This window comes from Halichoerus grypus, chromosome 12 (genome assembly GCF_964656455.1).
Source record: "Halichoerus grypus chromosome 12, mHalGry1.hap1.1, whole genome shotgun sequence".
NCBI lineage: Eukaryota > Metazoa > Chordata > Mammalia > Carnivora > Phocidae > Halichoerus > Halichoerus grypus.
The window spans coordinates 45,209,369-45,233,428 of NC_135723.1; the positions used below are offsets into that span (position 1 = coordinate 45,209,369).

A 24,060-nucleotide genomic window follows, 5' to 3' on the forward strand; every position below is an offset into this window, starting at 1 on the left:
GGTCCTTGCCCTTCCCAAGCCCAGATGAATTGATCCCTTCATCTTCAGTGTCCTTAGAGCACTTCAAATATGCCTGCTCAGTAGCCCCAATCACACTGATTTGCAGTTGTGTGTGTGCACCTCTTTCAAAGATATGAGCTTGTCAGTGACTGAGGGACCCAATCATATGTGTCTATGTTTCCTCATAGTAGAAGAGGATCTAGGACAGAGTTCAGTAAATTATTTGTGCAGTAAATAAAGAGGCTCAGAGGGTACCACACCTTATGCTGATGTCACTAATATGTCTTTTAAAGTAAGAACGAGAAGGAGTGCCTGGGTGGCTCAATTGGTTAAGCATCCGACTCTTGGTTTCAGCTCAAGGTCATAAGTACATGGGTTGTGAGATCAAGCTCTGCATCAGGATTCCCGCTCAGTATGGAGTCTGCTTAGGATTCTCTCTCTCTCTCTCCTTCTGCCCCTCCCCCCGTTTGTGCTCTCTCTCTCTCTCTAAAATAAATCTTTAAAAAAAACAGAATGAAAAAGAGGGGAGGAGAATAAGTTTGCTTGAAAGAGGAGATCGTATTTTGTCTCCACCTCAAATTTATCTTTCCATTCTAGATCCATTAATACGACATAAAAAATAAGATACATACTAAATACACGTACATGAAGGCAAAATCACTGAAGAAATTAGCACACCCCTAGAATCGTTTAATTTCAACTCTCAAAAGTGTGAATGTGAGTAGGATATATGCGTCTCTGTAAATTTTTGAATGTAGAAAGTCATTCAGAAAAATACTTTTAAATATGCCTTAAAAGTACAAAATTAAATGAAAAAAGACTCATCAAATATGGTTTAATTCAGCATCCTACCATATAATTTCTTGCAGTACTTCCTCATAGCTCTATTACAGCAATACATTTTTGTTCATAATCAAGACTCTGGTGCACTTCAACGTTTTGAAGACATTTACGCATCACGATCGACTACAGATTAAATTATGTGGCGTATAATGTTAGTATTAAGTACATTTTATTGGTTTATATTTTAAAACTTTGTGTGTAATGTCTCTTCTGTCCATTAAGCAGACTTTAAGATGCCAAATTTCCTGTGCACATTAATCAAGAGAATTATCAAATGTGCATACACACACACACACACACACGCACGCTGCAACTTAAAATAAGGGCATGCACTGTATAAAAGTTACAAAAAAAAATCTTCAAAAATGCAAAAAATACTCCAAGTTTTCCTCAGGGGTGAAATTGCTATCTGGTAGTATACTTCATACTTATGGTTCAAAACGTTTCTACAGTGCATTCATGATGCATTTAAGGGTAACTTATCCTCTTTGTCAAGAGGGACTTTAGATATAGGTCCAATATTTAGTAAGAAATGAACACATCTGAGCTCATATTAAAAATCTTATCACATGAGTGGTAGGAAAAACCTAACCACATAAATCTCTGAATACTGACAGTCCTAATTTTCATCTCTTTCATCACATGCCCTAAGATATATAGTGTCTTCAGAAAAGTCATTTTTAAAGGACAAGAGACAGAATGAAAACGTTTCCAAAACCTATTTACTGTAATGTTTGCAAAGAATCTCATTAGAATAAATTTACACCAGTTCTTTTACTTTCAATAATTTTAGCTCCTTTCACAGCTGTTTCCCATACAGCAGTCCACACTGAATATATCATTGTTTAGTTGCCTGTAGACAAATATAATGATGCCAGCAGGTGTTTACTTTGTCTTTTTCGGGGAAAACTATAGCTGGAATGCAAGTCTCCCTGTACAGGACATTGCAAAAGTCAGCACTTCTAATGTCAATAATATTCCTATTCAAGAAATTTTGTCAGTTTATATACTTGTAAAATGATCCCCTGAAATTAGTGGTAAACTGCAATATTGTACCAAAACACAGCACAGATGGTCAGACCTGGAAGGTGGGAGAGAAGGGAAAGAGCTTAGCAAAGAGAACTTTGAGAATGAATAAAATTTGAGGCTACATAGGAGAGATAAATGAGATGTGTAAGTGTGTGCAAGAAAGAGAAAGCACGTGAGCAGGAGAGAAAGAGAAAGAAGCTCTGTGGGATATTTTGGGAAAAGTAAAAAAGGATTTAGGATGTTTTGTTATATGGTGTTCAGTATAAACTCCTGTGTTATACTGCCAGGAAAATCCACAGTTAAATCTATATAACACTTTTTTTTAAAGGGATAAAAAAAGGATAACATCAATATACTGAAACTAAATACTAAGTTATGATTTGAAAAGGCTCTTTATACTTTTCAATGTTAAGATTCATTGCATGATGGACTATGAAAATATATTTGTATTTGATTATAGGCCAATAAGTTTAGAAAAAATATGTTATTCTATGTCACAAAATTGAAGAAAGTTATGAAAATCAATGTTAAAATCTCAAAAACACTGTCAAATGCTCAGTCAAGATACCAAAGTCAAAATATTTATCAAAACACAAACCTGTAATTATTTATCTACCTATGCTTGTCTGAAAGTATTAAAATAAAATTTCTGTTATTACCTATTATTTATATATTATTTATACCATATAATGCTAATTTAAATATTTGAATAAGTATCACTTAGATTTTCCTGTGCATATTAAATATATGTGATTAAGTCAGTCTCTCTTTAAGTCATTACAGCTCCTTCATCCTTACTACTTGTTTTCACTTTACTGAAGATTTCACTGGACGATCAGATTAAAAACCCAAAAGGAGGGCACCTGGGTGACTCAGTCAGTTAAGCATCCAACTTTTGATTTCAGTTCAGGTCATGATCAGGGTCATGAGATGGAGTCCCATGTCGGGCTCTGCACTCAGCAGGGAATCTGCTTCTCTCTCTCTCTTTCCCTCTCTCCCACTCCCCCTCCCCCTGCTAGTGTGTGCTCTCTAGCTCTCCAAATCTTTTTTTTTTTTTTTTTTTTTTTTTTAAGATTTTTTTTTTTATTTATTTATTTGAGAGAGAGAATGAGAGACAGAGAGCATGAGAGGGAGGAGGGTCAGAGGGAGAAGCAGACTCCCTGCCGAGCAGGGAGCCCGATGCGGGACTCGATCCCGGGACTCCAGGATCATGACCTGAGCCGAAGGCAGTCGCTTAACCAACTGAGCCACCCAGGCGCCCTCCAAATCTTTTTTTTATTATGTTCAGTTAGCCACTGTATAGTACATCAATAGTTTCCGATGTAGTGTTCGGTGATTCATTTGTTGCTGCTCATCACAGCACGTGCCCTCCTTAATATCCATCACCCTGTTACCCCCTCCCCCCCTCCCCTCTGAAACCCTCAGTTTGTTTCTTGGGGTCCATAGTCTCTCATGGTTCATCTCCCTCTGATTTCTCCCCCTACGTATTTCCCTCCCTTTCCCTATGGTCCTTCCTGCTATTGCTTATGTTCCACATATGAATGAAACCATGTAATTGTCTTTCTCTGCTTGACCTCCTTCACTTAGCATAATCCCCTCCAGTTCCATCCATATCAATGCAAATGGTGGGTATTCACGGTTCTGATGGCTGAATAATATTCCATTGTATATATGTACCACATCTTCTTTATCCATTCATCTGTTGAAGCTCAGCTCCTTCCACAATTTGGCTATTGTGGACATTGCTGCTATGAACATTGGGGTGCATGTGCCCCTTCTTTTCACTACATCTGTGTCTTTGGGGTAAATGCCTAGTAGTGCAATTGCTGGGTTGTAGGGTAGCTCTATTCTTAACTAACATCTTAAGGAGCCTCCATACTGTTTTCCAGAGTGGCTGTACCAGCTTGCCTTCCCACCAACAGTGTACGAGGGTTCCCCTTTCTCCACATCCTCGCCAACATTTGTTGTTTCCTGTTTTGTTAATTTTTGCCATTCTAACTGGTGTGAGGTGGTATCTCATTGTGGTTTTGATTTGTATTTCCCTGATGGCTAGTGATGTTAAGCATTTTTTCATGTGTCCTTTTGGGACTTCATCAAGATAAAAAGCTTCTGCACAGCTAAGGAAACAGTCAACAAAACTAAGAGGCAGCCCATGGAATGGGAGAAGATATTTGCAAATGATATTACAGATAAAGGGATGATATCCAAGATCTATAAAGAACTTCTCAAACTCAAAAAACAAATAGCCCAGTCAAAAAATGGGCAGAAAACATGAACAAACACTTCTCCAAAGAAGACATCCAAATGGCTAACAGACACATGAATAAATAAATAAATCTTTTAAAAAAACAAAACCAAAAACAAAAGGAGCTCCTTGCAGGTATCCTATCAAGTGTGCTCATGACTACGTCAGCATATTTTCCTCCTAAATGTGCTTTTATTCTTATAAACTGGGTCCCCTAAATCACTTTCCTGTATTTTCTAACTACTTACCCTCTAATTACACAATGATATCTTTATTGAAACTTCAATGGGTTTTCTTGAATGACAATTACATCATAATTGAAGTTACTGGAAAAATATATATTGTGCTGTGAATTAAAAAAAATACGGTTCTTCAGTCTGGTAGTTCCTCAAATCATACAATATAAAGCTACCATAAGACCTAGAAATTTCATTCTTAAGTATATTTAAGAGAAATGAAAAATATATGCCTACCCAAAAACTTGTACATGAGTGTTCATAGCAGCATTATACATTATAGCCAAAAAAGAGGAAACAGCCCAAATATCCATCAAATGATGAATAAAATGTGGCATATATACACAATGGAATATTATTCAGCAATAAAAGTAAATGAAATACCAATACACAGTACTACATAGATGAACCCGAAAACATGCTAAGTAAAATGAACCAGTAACAAAAAACCAAACAAGGTTTAATTCCATTTATAAGGAATGTCCAGAATAAGAAACTCTATAGAGACGGTAAGCAGATTAGTATCTGTCTAAGGCTGGGCCTGATAGGGAAGAATGGAGAATTCAAGCATGAGAGAGACTATTGGGTTCAGAATATTTTGGGGGTAATAAAAATGTTTTAACATTGATTGTGATGATGGATACATAACTCTTATACACAATCAAGTTCCAAACAAATGGCTCTGTGATAGCAATTCCAATATTCAGCATATGGCCAACAAAGAAGATTCATCTTACTTATAATGATAGAGTACAAGAATCACTCCTCTAATTTCCACATTTTTCATTAAATCAAATTAATTTAGCTTCTGGATGATTCTATGAGAATAGGAAATTACTTAGAGAACAATGTTCTTAAAATCTCTGAAAACTTGCATCATGATTTGAGACATCATGATGTTCATGGTGCTGCAATGCTTGATCACCCAAGTGTGAAAGACCACCTTGACCGCTCTATAATATTTATTCTCTTCTTGTGGAATTTTCACAGCTGAAGCAGTTCAAAGCCAGTTCTCTTATAAAACAAGCCAAAGGAACTGAAGAAGTTACATTAAAACTTGTAGTGAGAGACAGGGAGTGAAATATATCTTAGCAGCAGTCAAAGCTTTCCTTATGGATTATTTGATTCCATAAATCCAAATCCATTTTGATGACTCTCCCATTAGAGAGGTGTAGTCCCCACTGCAAACTGTCAGAAGAAGCTGTTTTATAGAGCGACTGAACCCTATGATCTTTGCTGCATTTCTGTGATTATATGCACCAGCCCACGGCAGCAGATGCCCTTCTCCTTCTAGCTTCTCTCATTCCAGAGGACCCCTTAACTAATGAGAACTAATGAAGCACAGCATGTAGGGAAGTGGAGGGAAATGTCAATATTAGCTGGAAACAGGACTGTTTAGACACTTCGATTTCATTTTGGCATTCCACATTTTCTTATGCATTCTCTAAAACTCGAAAAGGTATCTTTTTAATATTTTCCATCCTTCTATTTAAGCCTCAGATTTTTGAAGACCTGATGTGATTCCCAAAGGCAGAGGTTGTAAACTAGGGCCCCATAATCCAACTGTGGCTCACTAGATATTGTATGCGGTCAACGTTGTTGTCCCTTATGATATTTTTTTAAAAAGTGAACCCCATCTCTAAATGATGGCAAATGATTGACCTGGAGTAGGGTAAAGGAATGGTGTTTCTTCTTTGGTTGGCCAAGCCCACACAGAGAAGAGTGAGCACAACCAGCCTCTACACCATGCCTGGTCCACTTCACTCATGTATGTTCTCTGTCACTCACCCCACCAGAGAAATACTACATAGATGTAAGGTTTACTATCTTTTACATTGGTCTAATCAAAACTGTAGAGAAAAAAAAATATCAAATCACCCTTATATATAAAACTGAAAGAATACTCTACCTTTGAAATAACTATGTTTAATTATCATTATCTAAAGACAGCTTTCTAATAGAAAGTTTTCAAGGAGAATTATAATAGTTCATTTACAAAACTAACAACCTTCTAAAATCTGTCAATTCACATATGACCTAACATTTGCAAATATGTTATTGTATTTTATCCAACTAAAGAGACTTGGGCTCCTAGATTCCATAAGTCAAACAAAAGCCAGGCTCCTTACCGTGTCCCACTCAGCGCTGTTCTCCTATGGGCTCTCCATATACACATTCACCCTTCTTCCTATCCCAACTCATCCCCAGTTTTTTATGCCTCAGAACTTCTTACTGTCCCTGAACACATTCCATTTAATTTCTTCACACCAGCTCCACTTTGCCTAGAATTCCATCTCGCTATAGTCTTTGTCCATTTTGGAAACTTTATTTTTCAAACTTGTGTTTTATGAAATCTTCCCTTTCCTGTCTCCTTTGGCAGGACAATAACCCCTTTCTCTGTCCCACACATATTTATGTTTCTATTTTTGTAATATGTTACCCAGACAAGAATTAGTTATTTACACGTGACAGAGAACTTCAGGAGTGGGGGGTCCATGTGATATTCACATTTGCTCCCCAGCACCGAGTTTGGTGTCAAAAAAGGCACTAAGTGCTTGCCAGTTTTACTTAAGTGAACTGATCGATACAAACATGAAGAAAAAGGTAATCTAACTCTGTGACTGAATTCCCTGAAGTTGTGCAATGTAGTGGCTCTGAGCGAACTACATTTCCTATAGGAAAAAAATATACATTATATATAATAAATATACATAGTATAATACAATATATATGGTTTAGATAAGTGTGCATAATGTATGCACAAACACGTAAAGATCTTCCTCCCTTTATGACGGGGTTACACCCCAAAAAACCCATCTTAAGTTGAAAATATTGTAAACTGAAAACACATTTAATACACCTGTATTATATATGTATATATACTCTCTATATATACACATAATATACATATATATAAAAAAAACAATAGTTAATACATATTATTCCACCTGGGTCTGTTACCAGTACTGCCTTAATGATAGCATAATCAATATAAACAATTTACAACAAATATTTTATATAAACGATGTTCATGGATACGCTGGCAGGCAGATGCTATTAGAAGAAAAGTACTTCTTGGAAATTTGTGCAGGCGCTGCAGTTTTAAGATATTGTTCAGGCACCAAAGTGGCAAACGCAGGAAGATGGTTAGACATAAAAGAATCTTAAACTAAAAGCTGTAAGTTAGTGGAAGGTAATACAAGGACTTACATATTAAGGTATTTTATATGAGCGAGTTCTTGATGAGCATAAAGTTTGAAATGAAATTTTCTAAAATAAAATGTTAACATAACTTTTTGTATAATATTTTAGTGAAACGTATTCATAATTGTTCACATTTTTAAAAGTCATCACTTTAGCATTCACTATAACATTTGAGATAGTATAACTTCCATAATGCCAGATAAACTATGAAGTCCTGTGTAGTAATAGCCATGAATGACTGTGCTATTTGCATGTGCAGGCTATGCTGCATGTATTTTTGCATCTGGGTATGGATGCCTGGGTGTGCATGAGTAGCTGGGAATGATGCACTGAATTATTATTGTAATTCTGTCAGAAGCTTATAAATTATACATAAACTTTAGAGAATGTACAGATAAAACAGGTTGTAATGGGCACGTAACAGTTGAGTATCACTCCTCCAAGTTGAGAACATTTTAGTTTCCTACAGAGGATTTTGAAATCTGGAGGTGTATAAGTAGGATATTTACATATATGCATATACACATGCAGAGTGTATACATCACACACACACACACACACACACACACACACACACACGGGGCTATGTACTGTAGGAGAGGAAAGAGGACTTTGAGAGAGGATACCTCAGCACTCACTGTGCACTTCCTGCACGCTCTCACTCACAGCATCACAGAACAGGAAAGTCTTGCCAAGAATAATCTCAGGTGTTTCCACACAAAGGAATTTTGGAACACACAGACCCACTTAAAGAGTCGCACCTCCAGCATTTCCTGCGCGGCAACAATATGCACAATCCCAAGTAAAAATAAAACACTAAGGCAGAACGTCTGTATTTTTTAACTATACTTTGAACAACTCAGCAAACAGCAGAGCTGATGGCTGGGTAACTATGAACTGGCCCCAACAGCAGGGGAAAGCAGAAAAATGCCAGATGCAGAGAAGCTTGACATGCACGTGTGGATCCAAGAAGGAATAAGAATGAAAATGAAGAGAAAAAAAGACTCCAATCCAGAGACAAACGATCTCTGAGAAGACCTTTGCGGTTCACACCTATAGTACAAGACGACATTTCCTGAGCACCGACATGAGCCAGACACCATCGAAGTGCTCTGCAGTTTTGTCTCAAGATAACCTTTAAAGTCATGTGAAGAGGGAGATACTAATATCATACCTATGGCATGGCTGAGGGACGGAAGACACAGGGATTAGGGTTCATATTCTCAATAAATTACAAAATGAGGTCAAGATTCACATGAGGCTCAAAAGTTGATTTTGGAACATTTCATTTTATTTATTACACACACAAATGCACATAAATATATATTTTACTACTTAGCAACCAGTACTTCTTTCATTTCAAGCTATAGCTTCAATTCTTTTAAACTAATCTCTTTCACTGTCACAGGGAAGTAACTGAATAGAGTGCATGGACCCCTCTGACATGTATAGTTGCGCTCTCTGATTGTGAGAGAGAAAACAAAAATAATCTTTAAACAGTGCAACCCGAATAGGCAATATATGTGTTCTGATGCCATTCTTTAGCAGGCACGTGACAGAACATACTGGCAAACACATCCATCTACAATACTCAGTATGTGCTGTTATTGCTACCGCGATGACAACCCAAGGGATAACTTTTTATCCAGACAGTGTGGCACAATTAGAAAGTCCTGCATTCACCCTATACCATGAGTTCAATGAGTCCCACTATATAATCAATGCCTACGCTTGATACATTTGCTTGGGAAATTAATTTTCCGTCAAGCTCTCTATAGAGTCCCAGGTTAAGTACCTGGGTAGTGCACTGTATTTATGCACACACACTATCCCCCCCCCCTTTTTTTTTTTAAAGGTTTTATTTATTTGACAGAGAGAAAGACAGCCAGAGAGGGAACATAAGCAGGGGGAGTGGGAGAGGAAGAAGCAGGCTTCCCGCGGAGCAGGGAGCCTGATGTGGGGCTCGATCCCAGGACTCTGGGATCATGACCTGAGCTGAAGGCAGACGCTTAACGACTGAGCCACCCAGGCGCCCCCACACTATCCCCTTTGAAGCCACTGTTCGACTCTCCCCATTCTGGGGCTGCTCAACACTCTGTGTCTGTGGAAAGGTTTGGGGGAGTGAGCTAAGCAGTAGGCTGCCTTGACAACTCGGTTCCCAGGTCAACTTACCAGGAGTTCAGAAGACTTCCTCTGTTTCCCAGAAATTCAGGAGGATATTTCGCCAGCCTCCAGGGAAGAGCAAGGAAAAGTAGATATGCAACTACATGATTCACCAGACCCGAGTCAGCTAGAGACCCCGCACGAGTGTCGTGCACTTGAAAATCCCACAAGCTTGCCGGCTCCATTTAACCTTTAATATATCACACCGTTTTCTTCCTCTTCAAGATACTGTTTATCACTTCCAAACTCTCTCCCAAGGTGTTCCCCTCCTGGAGGAACAAAAGACAAAGTGTTGGCCCATCTCCGTGTATTGCTTATTTTCTACTTAATTTCCACGTGTATTTTCTCTTTATAAAATACTTGTTTTTAGCAGGAGTCCTAGCATCAGGGCCACAAGAAGTGGAGCACGTGCAGCACAGGCTAGACTGAGACTTCGACCTCTGTCACCTGAGGGTTCTGCTTGCCCTCGCTACTACTCACGTGGTGGGAAGACTGCAGATCCCTTAGCAGAGAAGATGTACACATGACAAGCAGATGAAAAGATGATACTCAACACCACAGGTCATTAGAGACAAGAAAATTCAAGCAATGATGAGATACAACTATGGACATTAAAATGGCTAAAATTCAAAATACCGACAGCACCAGCAGAGATGTCGAGTGACATCCACTTTCATTCACTGCTGGTGGGAATGCACATGGTACAGCCACTGTGAAAGACAGTTTGGCAGTTCCTCACAAAACTAAACATTCTCTTTACCATATGATCCAGCAATTGCGTTCCTTGGTATTTACACAACGGAGATAAAAACATATTCACACAAAAAACCGGCACACAGATGTTTACATCTTGAAAGCAACCGAGATGTCCTTCAATATGTAAATGGATAAACAAACTTTGTTATATCCATAAAACAGTATATTTTTCAGTGATAAAAAGAAATGAGATATCAAGCCATGAAAAGACACAGAAGAAACTGAAATGCATAAGTACTAAGTGGAAGAAGAGTCTACATACTATATGGTTTCAACTACATGACATTCCCCCAAAAAAGAACAAGTATGGAGATATAAAAGGGTAAAAAGATGAGCGATTACCAGAGATTTGGAAGGAGAGAGGAATGGGTTGAGGGATGAATAGATGAAGCACAGAGGAATTTTAGGGGGGGTGAAACTACTCTATAATCCTATAATGGTGGATACACATATTAGTGGATATATGCTTTCATGTATTTGTCCAAAACCAGAAATGTATGAGAGCAGCTGAACCCTAATATAAACTATGGATTTTAAGTAATAATAATGGGTCAATACTGGCTTATCAATGGTGCACATGTACCACACTGATGCAAGATGTCAATAATAGGGAGTGGGGAAGAATGAGAGGTATATGGCAACTCTGTACTTTCTGCTTTTCTGTAAACCTACAACTATTCAAAAAATAAAGCCTATTAAAAATAATTTTTAAAAGAATAATATTTAAAAGATGATTTGCCTGTTTTCCCCTTTCTTCCTTTGTTGTGTTGCTCTCTTATAATGTCTTACATCCTCCCCAAGTTGTTACAGCCATGCAGAGCTTCTTCTGAATTTACAGACATCACTCACTAAGTTATACATGGACTATCTCTCTCTGGCGGCTCCTGGGACATAGAGTACCCCCCTTCAACATTACCCAATTACATGGTCATTTGAATATTATTGTCCATATAAAGAAGCACATTTGTGCCTTTTCCCCATATCTCCTTATTTGTTTCCTCATAGCATAATTTTGATACAGTAAAAATGATACCCTAGAGATTATAATTTCACCTGGTAAACTATGCAAAATATCAATTAGCTCAATAGTGCTTCTGGAAATTGAAAGGACATCCTTTTGGTTAGGTCCAGTCATATATCAGAAGCAGTAGATGGATTACTTTTTAGTATCACTGTTTTCAGTTCTGCCATGTTTCCTCTACTCTTTCCCAACATGTTTTTAATTGTTCTATCACTTCCCCTAAATATTGTTTTTCTTATTGCTTGGGTACCCTAGGATTAAATGCAAACTCCTTTATTTTTCATCATTTTAATACATTCTAAAGTGTCAAGTATAAAGTGCTGATAAAAAAATAGAAAAAATCTCTACCTTATGACTCACTGGCACCTCTAACTCACACTCTATGATGTTCTTGTGATATATTTTCCAGATGCCACTTCCCTGGTGTTTCTTTCATTAAGGACCATTCTTTTTTTTTTTTTTTTTTTTAAGATTTTATTTATTTATTTGACAGGGAGATATAGAGAGGGCACAAGTAGGCAGAGCGGCAGGCAGAGGGAGAGGAAGAAGCAGGCTCTCCGCTGCGCAGGGAGCCCGAAGCGGGGCTCGATCCCAGGACCCTGTGATCATGGCTAAGGCAGCCACTTAACCGACTGAGCCACCCAGGCGCCCCTTATTAAGGACCATTCTAATGTGCCTCTACATGAATTCCAAGGCTCTCTTGAAATTCTAAGAGAGCCTGTTCTATATATTCACCAGACAGAGGCTTTTGCTCTCCTCTTCCCAGAGACATCTCACTATCCAGTGTCACCAATCTGACTTATACAAGAGGTTAAGAGGCTTCATTTCCTTAGAAAAGGAGCCCAAGCACACCATACTTCCCCAGTAATCTAGTCAGAATGTCAGCATCTCATCCCACTGCCATCAGGCCAGTTTTTTTTATATTGCAGTCATAGGTAGGAAAGAGTCTGGGTAGGTGCTGCTTGATAGCACTCAATCTCAGCCCTGATTGGGGCTTCTATTATTTTGCAAACTAGGTTGCTATCTATAATTTACATAACGAGTGACCTGCGTTACTACAGTCCGTTAAGATATTAAAGCTTCACAAAACCACTTGAGCATTTCATTTTTTGATGCAAATAATAATACACTCTTAATGAATTTTGAACACTGTGTTATGTATGCTAAGAAAGAAGGGTAGGAAAACAAGATATAAACAGTTTTTAAAAATTTATTTAAATAATCATCTAATATGTAAAATTAAAAATTGTATAAAAACAATTCTGTGAAACATTTAATTTGGAAGGCATTGGTGACAGGATAATTTCAAGAACCTGAAATTTCAGATTCTTGAGAAATCCCCTGAAATATAGCACAAAATGAAGTATAAAAAATTCTATTTATATACTTCACCATGAATTTGCTGCTCAAAATATTTTTATGGCCTTTGGTCCATGCTGTCTACATTTAAGTGTCAAACTAAAAAGAAAGATGAGCCTGTTATAAAACAGCTTCTCTTCCTAGACTTGTTTTGTTTTTCATGGTGCCCCTTGGTTGGAGAAGACAGATAAATGTGTTGAATCTATAAAATTCCTGCTTGTTATGTCATTTTTAGGGGAGGAAAGGATAAAGAATGGGAAGAGAACATTTTCTGAATATCTACTATATTTAGGGCACTGTACTAGACACTTTCTATTTACCACCTATTAAAACTTTGCAAGTGGCCTCTCACTTCAGAACTTCTGTCACCATTCTAAGGTGAGAAAACAAAATCAGTTTAAGTAACTTGACCAGTCAGGTAGAGGCAGATTTAAACAATGGTTTCTGATCCCATAGTCTGTGTTCTTTCAATTCCCCAGTGCTGCCCCCCTTATAATTTGTTGGAATATCTAGCACTAAAACTGTATCAATTTGTAATTTCTAGTATATTTACAAAAAAAAAAAATGCTTGCAAGAAAGCTAATGCACATTACTGGATTTGTTCCAGGTCATTACAATTAAGTAGCCATTGTATTACACAATAGAATAAAAGCAATAATAAAAACTGCCATTCACTGAAGTTCTCATATATATCAAACACTCCATCAGAACATTCCATATGCTACCATATTTAATTAAACCTCAGAAAACCCCTATATAATACATATTATTCATCCATATTAGAGATGAAAGAAAAAGATCCAGGGAGATGAAATAATTTGATAATATGGATAAAATACAGTATTTTGATCCGTGTTACTCTGGATTGACACTGATGCCCATATTCTGTCCACTCTGCTCCATCCTTATTTTCCATTTAATGAGCAAACTGTGTCACATTCTAAATTAGGCAAAACTGAAGTACAAAAACTTTTACTAGGATAATGCTACCCTCATGTTACTACTACCTGGAATGACATCCCTCTCTCCTTTCTTATTTAATGAATGGTACGATTAGGATTAATATTTTTCCATAAGCATTACAGAATATTTTATATTAGGACAAGTACATGAAAGAAAATAAAAGGAATATACTTATTTTTATTTTATATTGAAGAAGTAAGGGATTATTTTACGTACAATTAACTTTGTAAAGGACACAGTGATTGTTGTTAAAAGTATTGCCTTGCATTGGATGAACTTAGTTCAAAAGTGTTTAATGTGAGAAGTAATTTCCTTGAGAGAAAACACACACCTATAAATACCCTAATCACCTAAATTCTGAGCAAGGGCTAGTGTGTACCTATTTCTTGGATTTCAATGTAATTTCATTGTTAGAAATATTAATTCAATTTGGGACTATACCAAAATTAAAACCTTTTGTACAGTGAAGGAAATCATCAGCAAAATGAAAAGCCAACCTTTGAATGGGAGAAGATATTTGCAAATGATATATCTGATAAGAAATTAATAACCAAAATATATAAAGAACTTACATAACTCGATACCAAAGAAACACAAATAACTGATTAAAATGGGCAGAGGACCTGAATAAACATTTTTCCAAAGACGACATATCAAGATGGCAAACAGACACATGAAAAGATGCTCAAAATCATTAATTATCAAGGAAATGCAAGTCAAAACTACAATAGATATCACTTTATACCTATATCTCACTATATAGTGAGATATCACTATATACAGAATGGCTAGAACCAAAAAGACAAGAAATAATGAGTATTGGTGAGAAGGTGGAGAAAAAGGAACCCTCATGCACAGTTGGTGGAAATGTAAATTGCTGCAGACACTGGAAAACACTATGGAGATTCTTCAAAAAATTTAAAAGAGAACTACCATATGATCCAGGAATTCCACTACTGGGTATTTACCCAAAGAACACAAAAACACTAAATCAGAAAGATATAGCAACCCCTATGTTTATTGCAGCATTATTTACAATAGCCAAAATATGGAAGCAACTCAAGTGTCTATGAGCAAAGAAAGTGTATATATGTGTGTGTATGTGTGTATATAGACACACACAATGGAATATTACTGAGCCATAAAAAGGATGAGATCTTGCCATTTGTCAAAACCTGGATGGACCTAGAGGGTAATATGTTAAGTGAAATAAGTCAGAGAAAGACAAATGCCATATGATTTCACTCATATGTGGAATCTAAAAAAACAAAACAAGTGAATAAACAAAAACAGAAAGCAGAAACAGACCCATAAATACAGAGAACAAAGTGATGGTTCCCAGAGGGGAAGGGGTAAATGGATGGACAAAATGGTGAAGGAGAGTGGGAGATACAGGCTTCTAATTCTGGAATGAATAAATCATGAGAATAAAAGGTACAGCCTAGGTAATATAGTCAATGGTATCATCATGGCGTTGTATGGTACAGATGGTAGCTACGCTTGTGGTGAACCTAGCCTATATAAATCTGTCAAATCACTATATCATATACCTGAAACTAATCTAACATGGTATATCAACCATACATCAATTAAAAAATAATAAATTCAATGACTTCATTAAGACCTTTCTGAAAATATCTGTGACAGAAGTTGATAGAAGTTGGAGGTATTCACTATTTTCTGTCCTACTCATGTTAAGTCAATCACATTTTATTCAATGCATTGATACTCTTAATTTAGAATTGCCAGGTAAATATTATTAGTCATAATTATTACTGAAAAAAATTCCATATTCTAGAATATTAAAGAATGAAAAACTAACACTTATCAGTAATTATCTTCCAATAATAAGTGCTTTACCTCTGTGTGTATGAAATAGGTTTTTCAATTATTCACACAAAGACAAGCTACCTTTCAAAATAAATATGACAAAGAAGTGTTAAAACATTTAACTTTTTCATTTTAATAAATATTTTTAATATATTCTGGGGTTGTCACTATTTAAAAGCAGCAGAGTGGTGATTTAAACACCTCTGGATTATTTGACTTTATCAATATTATACCTTTTCCATTATCTTATTATTCAAATAAGTTTTTATCTCTACCACTCCAGTTAAAACATCCTTTTCCCAAAACACTTTTAAATATCTTACCAATTCTCCCTTTTACTTGATCATTTCTGAACTATTTCATAATTCTTTCCAGTCTTTCAGAAAATGTTTTACACTTTTTACCACCATCCCCTTCATAAAACATCTTCCATTTAGCACATATTGCCGTCTTCCTCGGACCTTTTCTGACCACACTTTCTCTGACTCTTGCACTGGTCTCTCCCTGACAGTGGCCCTTTAAATCTCAATACTCTCTGTGAAGTATCCTGGCCCCTCTTTTCAGTATTTCTCTTCTTTTGATGATCTCTCCAACTACCATGCTCTGAAATAGCATACATTTACTGAGTTCCAAGCCTACACTTTCAGCCTAACTCTTTCTCCTAAACTACCCACCCAATCACTAGTTCTCCCATTAGATTTATTCATCTGAATGGATTACTACCTCAAGTTTAGTATAGCTAAATTAAATCGATATTCTTCTCTAACCCCAGGAAACCTGCTCTTCCTTCTTTCACATTCTTGGTCTCAGGTAACTGGGTGCAGATATGATGGAGATCTTCATGGGATGAGTTCCTCCTCTCCTTGGCACAGAGTTCCCTACACTCTAAAGCTGCATAACACTTCTGCAGTGTGACCCCCAGCCCTGCTCTACTCACTCTTCACTTCTATGGTCCTAGATCTATTCCCCTTTGCCTCTCAGTCCCTCTCCTTACTGACCTCCAAGCCTCTTCACTTCTCTCTCTCCATTCTGGGCCAAGAATATGTCAATCCTCTGGAAAAAGCTTCCAACAGTTTCTACTTGCTTAGACGTTAAGCTCCAGACTCTTTACCAAAGTTTGAAGGTTTTCTTACAATCGTCCCCAACCCATCAAATTGGCATTATATCCATTCATTCCCACCAAAGATCCTAGACCAGACTTGCAGTACTTTCAAGATCTAAGAATGTTGTTGTGCCTTTCATTTTCTCTCTTCCTTCTGCTTGAAATGGACCTCCATGTCTCCCAGAGAAAAAAAATTCAGCTCTCACCCTGCAAAATCCCAATCAACATTAACTCCTCTTTAAAACTCTCCACAGCCCCCTGTATCAGCTACACAACATCCCTGCTATCAGTGTTTTGTTCATGAGTATGGTACACCAAGTTGTAATTGTTGTATATTTACAGTATTGTTCAATTGTTAATTTCTTGAAGGAAGGGATGACAATATCCTAGTCAGCCTCGACCTCACTGACTTCATGTAACTCATACAGTGAGTCCTCAATAACTTTTTGTTGTGAGTTGACTTAAAAAAACTTTCATATAATATATACTTTAAACTTTCATATTCTATACATATCACATATCATGTATTATAGACCTTATGTATTATGTACATATATATATTACATGTATATACACGTTAATAAACTATGTATACATATGCATATGTGTATTTACGGTGTAGGTATGTGCAGATGTATACATACACATCAGACATGTTAAGGCTGAAAAGGCCCTTAGATATCATCTTTTCTAATCAATGAATATTACAAACTCAGAAACCAAGAACCAAAATCACTAAATGATTTGGCCAATGCTCTGCAGCTTGTTAGTGATTGACACAGTGTTAGAGCTCCTGTCCTAGCTCCTCATCCAGTATACCTTTTCCTACACCCGGGTAATTCAATGATCTGACCAATAGTGTGACTCCCTATAATCTGTTGTACCAAGACCAAGTGTATTCCATTGAAAGAGACATCCTGGATGGTCTCACCTCATTTTCTCTCCCAATTCTCTTCCTGACTATTTTCATCAAGTTATACACACTTAATGATTCTTTCACCTCTACATTTTCATTTCCAGTCTATCCCTCTCCTTTAAATATTCTCTTGTTCTTCTGATAACAACTCTCAATTTCTTTATACAAATAGTAAAGCCTCCTTTCCCCCCGGAAAAAAAATAAAGAGGTCATTATTTTCATCTCCAGCTTAATTCATTTTTTTTCACCAAACCAAGGACCACCATCACAGGGATGCCATTATCATCCTCAGCACGCTAGCTTATATTTGCACATGCACATAACTTTGACATTTACAGATTACTTCCTCATAACTCACTCATTCAATCTTCATAACACTATGAATGGTCAGAAGATGGTATCATCACATTTATATGCAGCTGAGAAAACTAGGGGTCAAAAGTTAAGTGAACTGCCAACGTTCCTATAGCTAGCAAGAGCTGGAACTGGTACTGGAACCAAGGTCTCCATATCCTTGCTCCTGAGAGTTTTCCACTATTTTAAACGATTTATTGGCTTGTGTTCCCACCATGACATTTATGTTGACATATATTGGCACCTGAGACACTGCACAGTGAATGTTGCCTAGACTCTTCTTCGATCTGAATTACTGCTTGGCTTTTCTTACTTTAACAGCACAAATTTCAACCAGGCAAGTACTACTTTGCCCAACACTTACCTGAGAAGCTCTTACCAAGCATTCAAATAAAACCATTTAATGGTAAATTATGGTTTGATTACTGTTCGTTGTTATGACCGAGCCTTTGAAAAGTGAAATCATGGGTTTAGCTAAATTAGAGAAGGTCTTCAACTCTAGATTTTAAATTGAAATAAATTAATATGATTTCATCTGCATCCACTAATCAATATTAAACTCCGAGGGTTAACAAGAATGGCTAATGCTAATATCCAAATGGTTTTTCTAAAAGTGTGTGTGATTATTTCTTGCAACATTCGAGGACAAATCAGGGCTTGTAACAAATTTCTGTTCAATCTGCTAAGTTGCTGGATAGATGCAACTTCTTTAAAATTTCAGAATATCGGTGTAATTGTAAACTAATCTGTCTCTGCAGCAGGGGGCTACAGACAGCTGAAGGCAGGAAAGAGACCCACTCTGTAACTTGTTTGCAATCCCATGACAAATACATCTTTTCCCTCCTTTCTATTGCAGCCTCCTCTTAATGGTTAGGTATTGCCAAGAAATTCTTAATTTATCCCTACTCCTAAGCAATAGGAATAATGCTTCTCACGTCATTCCTATAAACATGCCAAGTTTCAGGTCTGCTGAAGAATTCTCCTCCTCCTTGGGCGGGGGGAGGGGGAGGGGGCGGGGCAGGCGGGGCGGGGGGGGGGCGGGGCGGGGGACAGGGCGGGGGGAAGAGCCACTAGAGAAAGGGGAGTAATTCCTCACTTGGTATTGTTTTCCTGCCTGTCACTGTCCCACCAGGACCTCTAGTCAGCACTTTGCCTGGAGGTTCGGAGGCACAATTAGTTGCTGCTTTTGTTAGTTGGTTGAAAACAAAGCAGAAGAATTCCCAAGGCAGGAAAAGTTTAAACCTAAACATCCTTAGAACTGTGCACTTTAAAAATCGCGCAATTCACTCGTCAAGAATTGGTCTTTACACCCTCTCCGCGAGCTCACTGGAGCCCCCACTTGCCTTTAACTGTTAGAACTACCCTCGCTTGGCTTGTTTCCACGTGTCCCACATATCACAAAGCTCTACTTAAATTCAACTCTATACCCACATATATCATGGCCCCGAGCAAACTGCCTCAAGACAGAATACAGACCGGCTCTAAGCTGTGTGCCTGTTCTTTGCTGGAAATATATTTAAGAAACTCCCAGTAGAATGAAAACCCAGCGGTTGAAAATGCACTTCCTTATGAAAGTGCAGTGTTGGTTGTGCTCATTAACTACAGAGCTGCGAGAGAAATATCATTCCGATGACTCACGAATGCCTCTTGGTTGGTAGGTTTTTCTTTCCTAACAGCATCGGACATGACCTACTTTGCTTCCGAGTAACCGTACTTTTTACCTTAGGCTCCCAGGACACGCGGGCTCTCAAGAAGCGCAGGGGTCCCTGCTGAAGCCCAGCAGTTTTGTAACATGGACCCAGACGTGAACAGGAGAGGAAGGGAGAACTCTGTCCCACTTACCGGTCTTCCACAGATACAGGGTGGGTGCCTCAGCCTCGCCCTGAGCCGCAGCCCCGCAGGCTCCTGGGCGCAGCAGCAGCAGCAGGAGCAGCGGGGGCAGCTGCAGGACGCCCCGGCGCGGGCCCGCAGCGCCTGGGCTCCCGGACGCCGAGCGCCTCGCTCGCAGCCCCATGCCGCCCGCAGCCGCTCCAGGGTCCGGATCCGGAACGCGGGTGGCAGGCAATTTTCCCTTGCGCTCACACCGTCTTCCCGAGCAGTACAGAAAGCAAAGCGCTTTCCTGCTATTGTTCGTTTCAGATGAAAAGGAGGGAAAGCGCGTTTAACACCCGGGAACAATAGCGTCCGCGGTGGCCGTGGTGGCTGCCGCCGCCTCCGCCGCTGGCGGGGATGCTGCTGCGGCTGCCATTCCGCGCAGAGTGGCAGGTCCTAGCGGAGAGGGAGGCAGCCGTCCGCAGGCGGCCCCAGCTGACTGAGCAGGTCCTCGAGGTCTGGGAGGCAGCGCAACCCCGTCGTCGCCAGCTGGAGAGAGAGGAGGGGGGCGTGAGCCGAAAAGCAGCGAGAGGGGCTGGAGGCAGGAGGAGGCGAGAGCGCCAGGGCAAGAAAGGAAGGAGCGAAGGGGAGAGGGGGCACCCGGATCCAGCACGCCCGCCCAAAGAACTCCCTTGCACATGGTGCGATGAAATATGTTTGGAAGGATACACCAATAAAAAGAATCATCACCCGACAGCCTTCAGCATGACAAATAACAGGCATTGAAATTCATCGTCATCCAAGGAGTCAAACGCTGGATCTAGGGGCATGCTATTCTTCGTGTGTATTTACACAAAGCATCAGTGTTTATAATTTGTTTTTAAGCCGTGGCTTCTGAATTACTTTACGTGGGGAGCAGTATTTATGATCAGATGTGAAAACCATAGTCGAAGAGCAGAATTGTTTACTTGCTGTTGAAATGCCTTTGAACACTTTCCTAAATGTTGTGTTTCTTTTTAACTTAATTTGTTCTCAATAGAAACATGAACAGTACTGACCCTAACTGTGACAAATCAAAGTACATTGTCTTTTGAGGTCTTTAAAATCGAAATAGTATTTAATTAGCATTCACAATGCTAATCTAGTTACGTGGATAAAATTTTATAAAAGCGAATCATAAAATTTTATTTCAAATATGCAGTAAATAAAAGTGCTGTCCCTTTATCTGCTTCTGTCAAAAAATATGCTACCTTTAAGTATCCACAGAGTTGTGAGTAAAATTAAAGGGAAAATTGGGTTTCCATTACTTGGGTATCTCCAAATTAGTACATTCCTTACTTAAAAATCCTGGACACACACACACACACAAAAAAAAAAATCCTGGACGCTAATTTCCCTGAACTCTTGCTGTAGAAAAATGCCTTTCATAATCTAAATAACCTAATGTTTTGGGGTCTTTTGTTCTTTGTGTTTTTACTTTCTTAAACCATACACAATAAAGGAATGTGTGAGAAATCAGACAATGCTTTGCCCTTTCTCTTTCTCTCTTTCCCTCAATGATAACCTTTTATTAATTCATTTTCTAGTAAAGCTACAATAATAAGGCATTTAGCCAGTTAAAAAGTCAGCAAACAAAGCCAAAGAAAACTCTCCACATCCGGTCAGCAATACTTGGCCAAATAAAATTTAAAAAGCAGGAAAACCACTCTTAGGACTTTACTCCAACAACACAGCCAACCCAAGAGTTTAAAATGAGGAAACTACCATTTCTGAAAGAGGAAACCTTCCATAAAGCTCTCTTGGGATGCCTGCCGTTTTGCAGATCATTCCAGACACAGCTCTTCTGCATGCATTAGATTAAAAGCAGGTTTGATCAAATAATTCCCAGGTCCTGCCTGTTTAAGTATTCTGACATCAGAGGAAATTAGCAATGTTTAAGGTTGCAAATTCAGTCTTTGTTTACTTTCCACTCTGTTAGGCCTCTAAGAGGGAATTAAAAGCTCAGAAAGTCCTAGCTCTGTGAGTCGGTGATTAGGAGAGATAAACTAGTGTGGATTACTATTCCTTCACTGGTTTAAAAAAAACAAAAAAACAGGCAACAATCAAAAGATTATAGATTGATAAGGGGTACCAAGGAAGCCTGATCCCAACAAATGTATGGTTCCCTAAAGGAGCATTTGTTTCACCAGTTACACCAAAGAAGAACATAGAACCCGCTCCGGTTTCCTCAGTTCTGTCCTCTTAGGGCAAACTCCACAGGACATTCTGCAATGGCACTGCTCTCCTATCCTGGTTGTGTTTCTTTCTCAGCTACAGTCAGGGCCTTTCCGGTTTACCCTGAAATCCTCCAACTCCAGCGCAAGGAAGATTGCAAGCTGGAAGTACTGTGTTCATAAGAGCCCAATTTAAGCATTCTTAGGGAGTCCCAAACCAATTCACCAAGTAGAAACTCATTATGTAACAGAAGACAGAGAATCTAAAGAGTCAAGTTAGTACAATTTAATGTGCAGCGTAATTAGCCCTTCAAGAAGCCATCAGATGCTACACTTAATAGCTTACTGTCAAAAGGAAATTTAAGAGTCTGATGTTTGTATTTATCTATGATTGTATAATAATTACTCATCTGGTCAAGAGTTTAAACATTATAGCTACAAGTTTAAGCATTATATATTAAGAGCCAGGAACCATTTCTAAGTCAAAAATTTACTGCCATTTAATACACAACTAGGGTGAGTATTCTGCAGCGGTGTTTGAAAATAGCCAACAATTTGTTTCCTCCTCTAATTTCAATTTATACAAGGCTTAAGGGTCACACACAAACACATACACATGCCCAATCAGTTAGTAAAGACATCTCTGGACAAGGTTACAGAAACTGAGTCATGCAAGCATTTGTCTCCACCACCGCCACATATCTGTTCTATAACAAGGCCATTAGTGCACTTGAGGACAAAAATATATGGGTCTCGGAGGAGACAGATGTGAAATATATATTCAGATACATGTTCCTTTGTGAGAGCCAAAGTGTCCAGTTGGATAAATCCTATCAATAAAACTGATGGACAGCAAGACATAGCAAGACATAGCAATCTTCGTTTTCTAGAATATGATATAAATAATACACAAATGTTTAATGACATGATGTCAAAATTTAGTCATAAGAAGTCTCAGGGATGCAGATTAAATTGACCATCTGGACAGCCCGCCATGAAGTAAATCGTTCATCATTTTTCATGAAGAATTGTTCTAGTATTAATGAGCCAGGGCTACAAAAGTTTTCCAAACCAATGGATGAAAAATGAAAAGCATATTTTTTAAATATTTAGAAATGAGACAATTCTGAACCAATCACCCCTCAAGTGGTGTCCTTTCATCTGTCTTTATTATTTCTGTTGTCATTTCCAAACTCCAGATAGTGAGGATGTGTACGTATCTACACACGTAAATGAACCAATGTACACAAAACTACTCACTGATCGGGTGTTACAGGGAAGTATCTAAGAATGTCCGTTTTGAAATAAAAACTTTAAATAATTTTTTCTATATAAACGCATCTTGCCATATTTAAAAGAAAAAAAAAATTCACCCAAAGGAATTCTGTTTGTGTGGCCTCTAGGTGTCATGCTTGACCAAGATTTGGGGTAGACAAAATTTATTTTGGGCTTCTCTCAATTCCCTCTTTGCCACACCCACCAAAGTATAAAAAGATAAAACATTTCACTTTTTATCTTTGTAATAAGGAGTCAGTTTTTTTTCTTTTTAAGACTTTATTTTTTTTATTATGTTATGTTAATCACCATACATCTTTAGTTTTTTGATGTAGTGTTCCATGATTCATTGTTTGCATATAACACCCAGTGCTCCATTCAGTACGTGCCCTCTTTGCTTTCTTTCCCAATTCTGACCCTCACATTCACCTTTTCTTTCTAATTCCTTTTCTCTATAACCTCTTTTGTTTCACTTGGTTGAATAGTGTGCTGGTTTATGTGTGAGGGGAGGGCATATTCTAAATTTCAGATAGTTTTACAGAAAGATAATTAGTCCCATAGTTTCTCCATTTTACTCAAAACTAAACCTGTTTGGAAGCAATATGGATATGCCACAAATAGTGAGACCCCTTGTTTTGAGTTATCAGGTGAAAATGTACAAAATTTTGGTTCATGTCCTTCTCGGGATCCCATTCTAGGCCGTGTGTGAGCATCAATAGTCCTGGACACAAGGCAGTAC

General features: G+C 38.2%; 1 protein-coding gene across 1 annotated transcript in view; it reads right to left on the reverse strand.

The window, feature by feature from the left end:
- THSD7A (thrombospondin type 1 domain containing 7A) overlaps positions 1 to 20,320 on the reverse strand; it is a 436,418-nt gene extending 416,098 nt beyond the window's left edge. Inside the window, exon 1 of the mRNA XM_078059314.1 lies at positions 19,864 to 20,320. Within this exon, the coding sequence (XP_077915440.1) occupies positions 19,864 to 20,035 (172 nt within the window). The 5' untranslated portion in view covers positions 20,036 to 20,320. The remainder of the gene's footprint in view (positions 1 to 19,863) is intronic.
- Between the last annotated feature and the right edge of the window lie 3,740 nt (positions 20,321 to 24,060).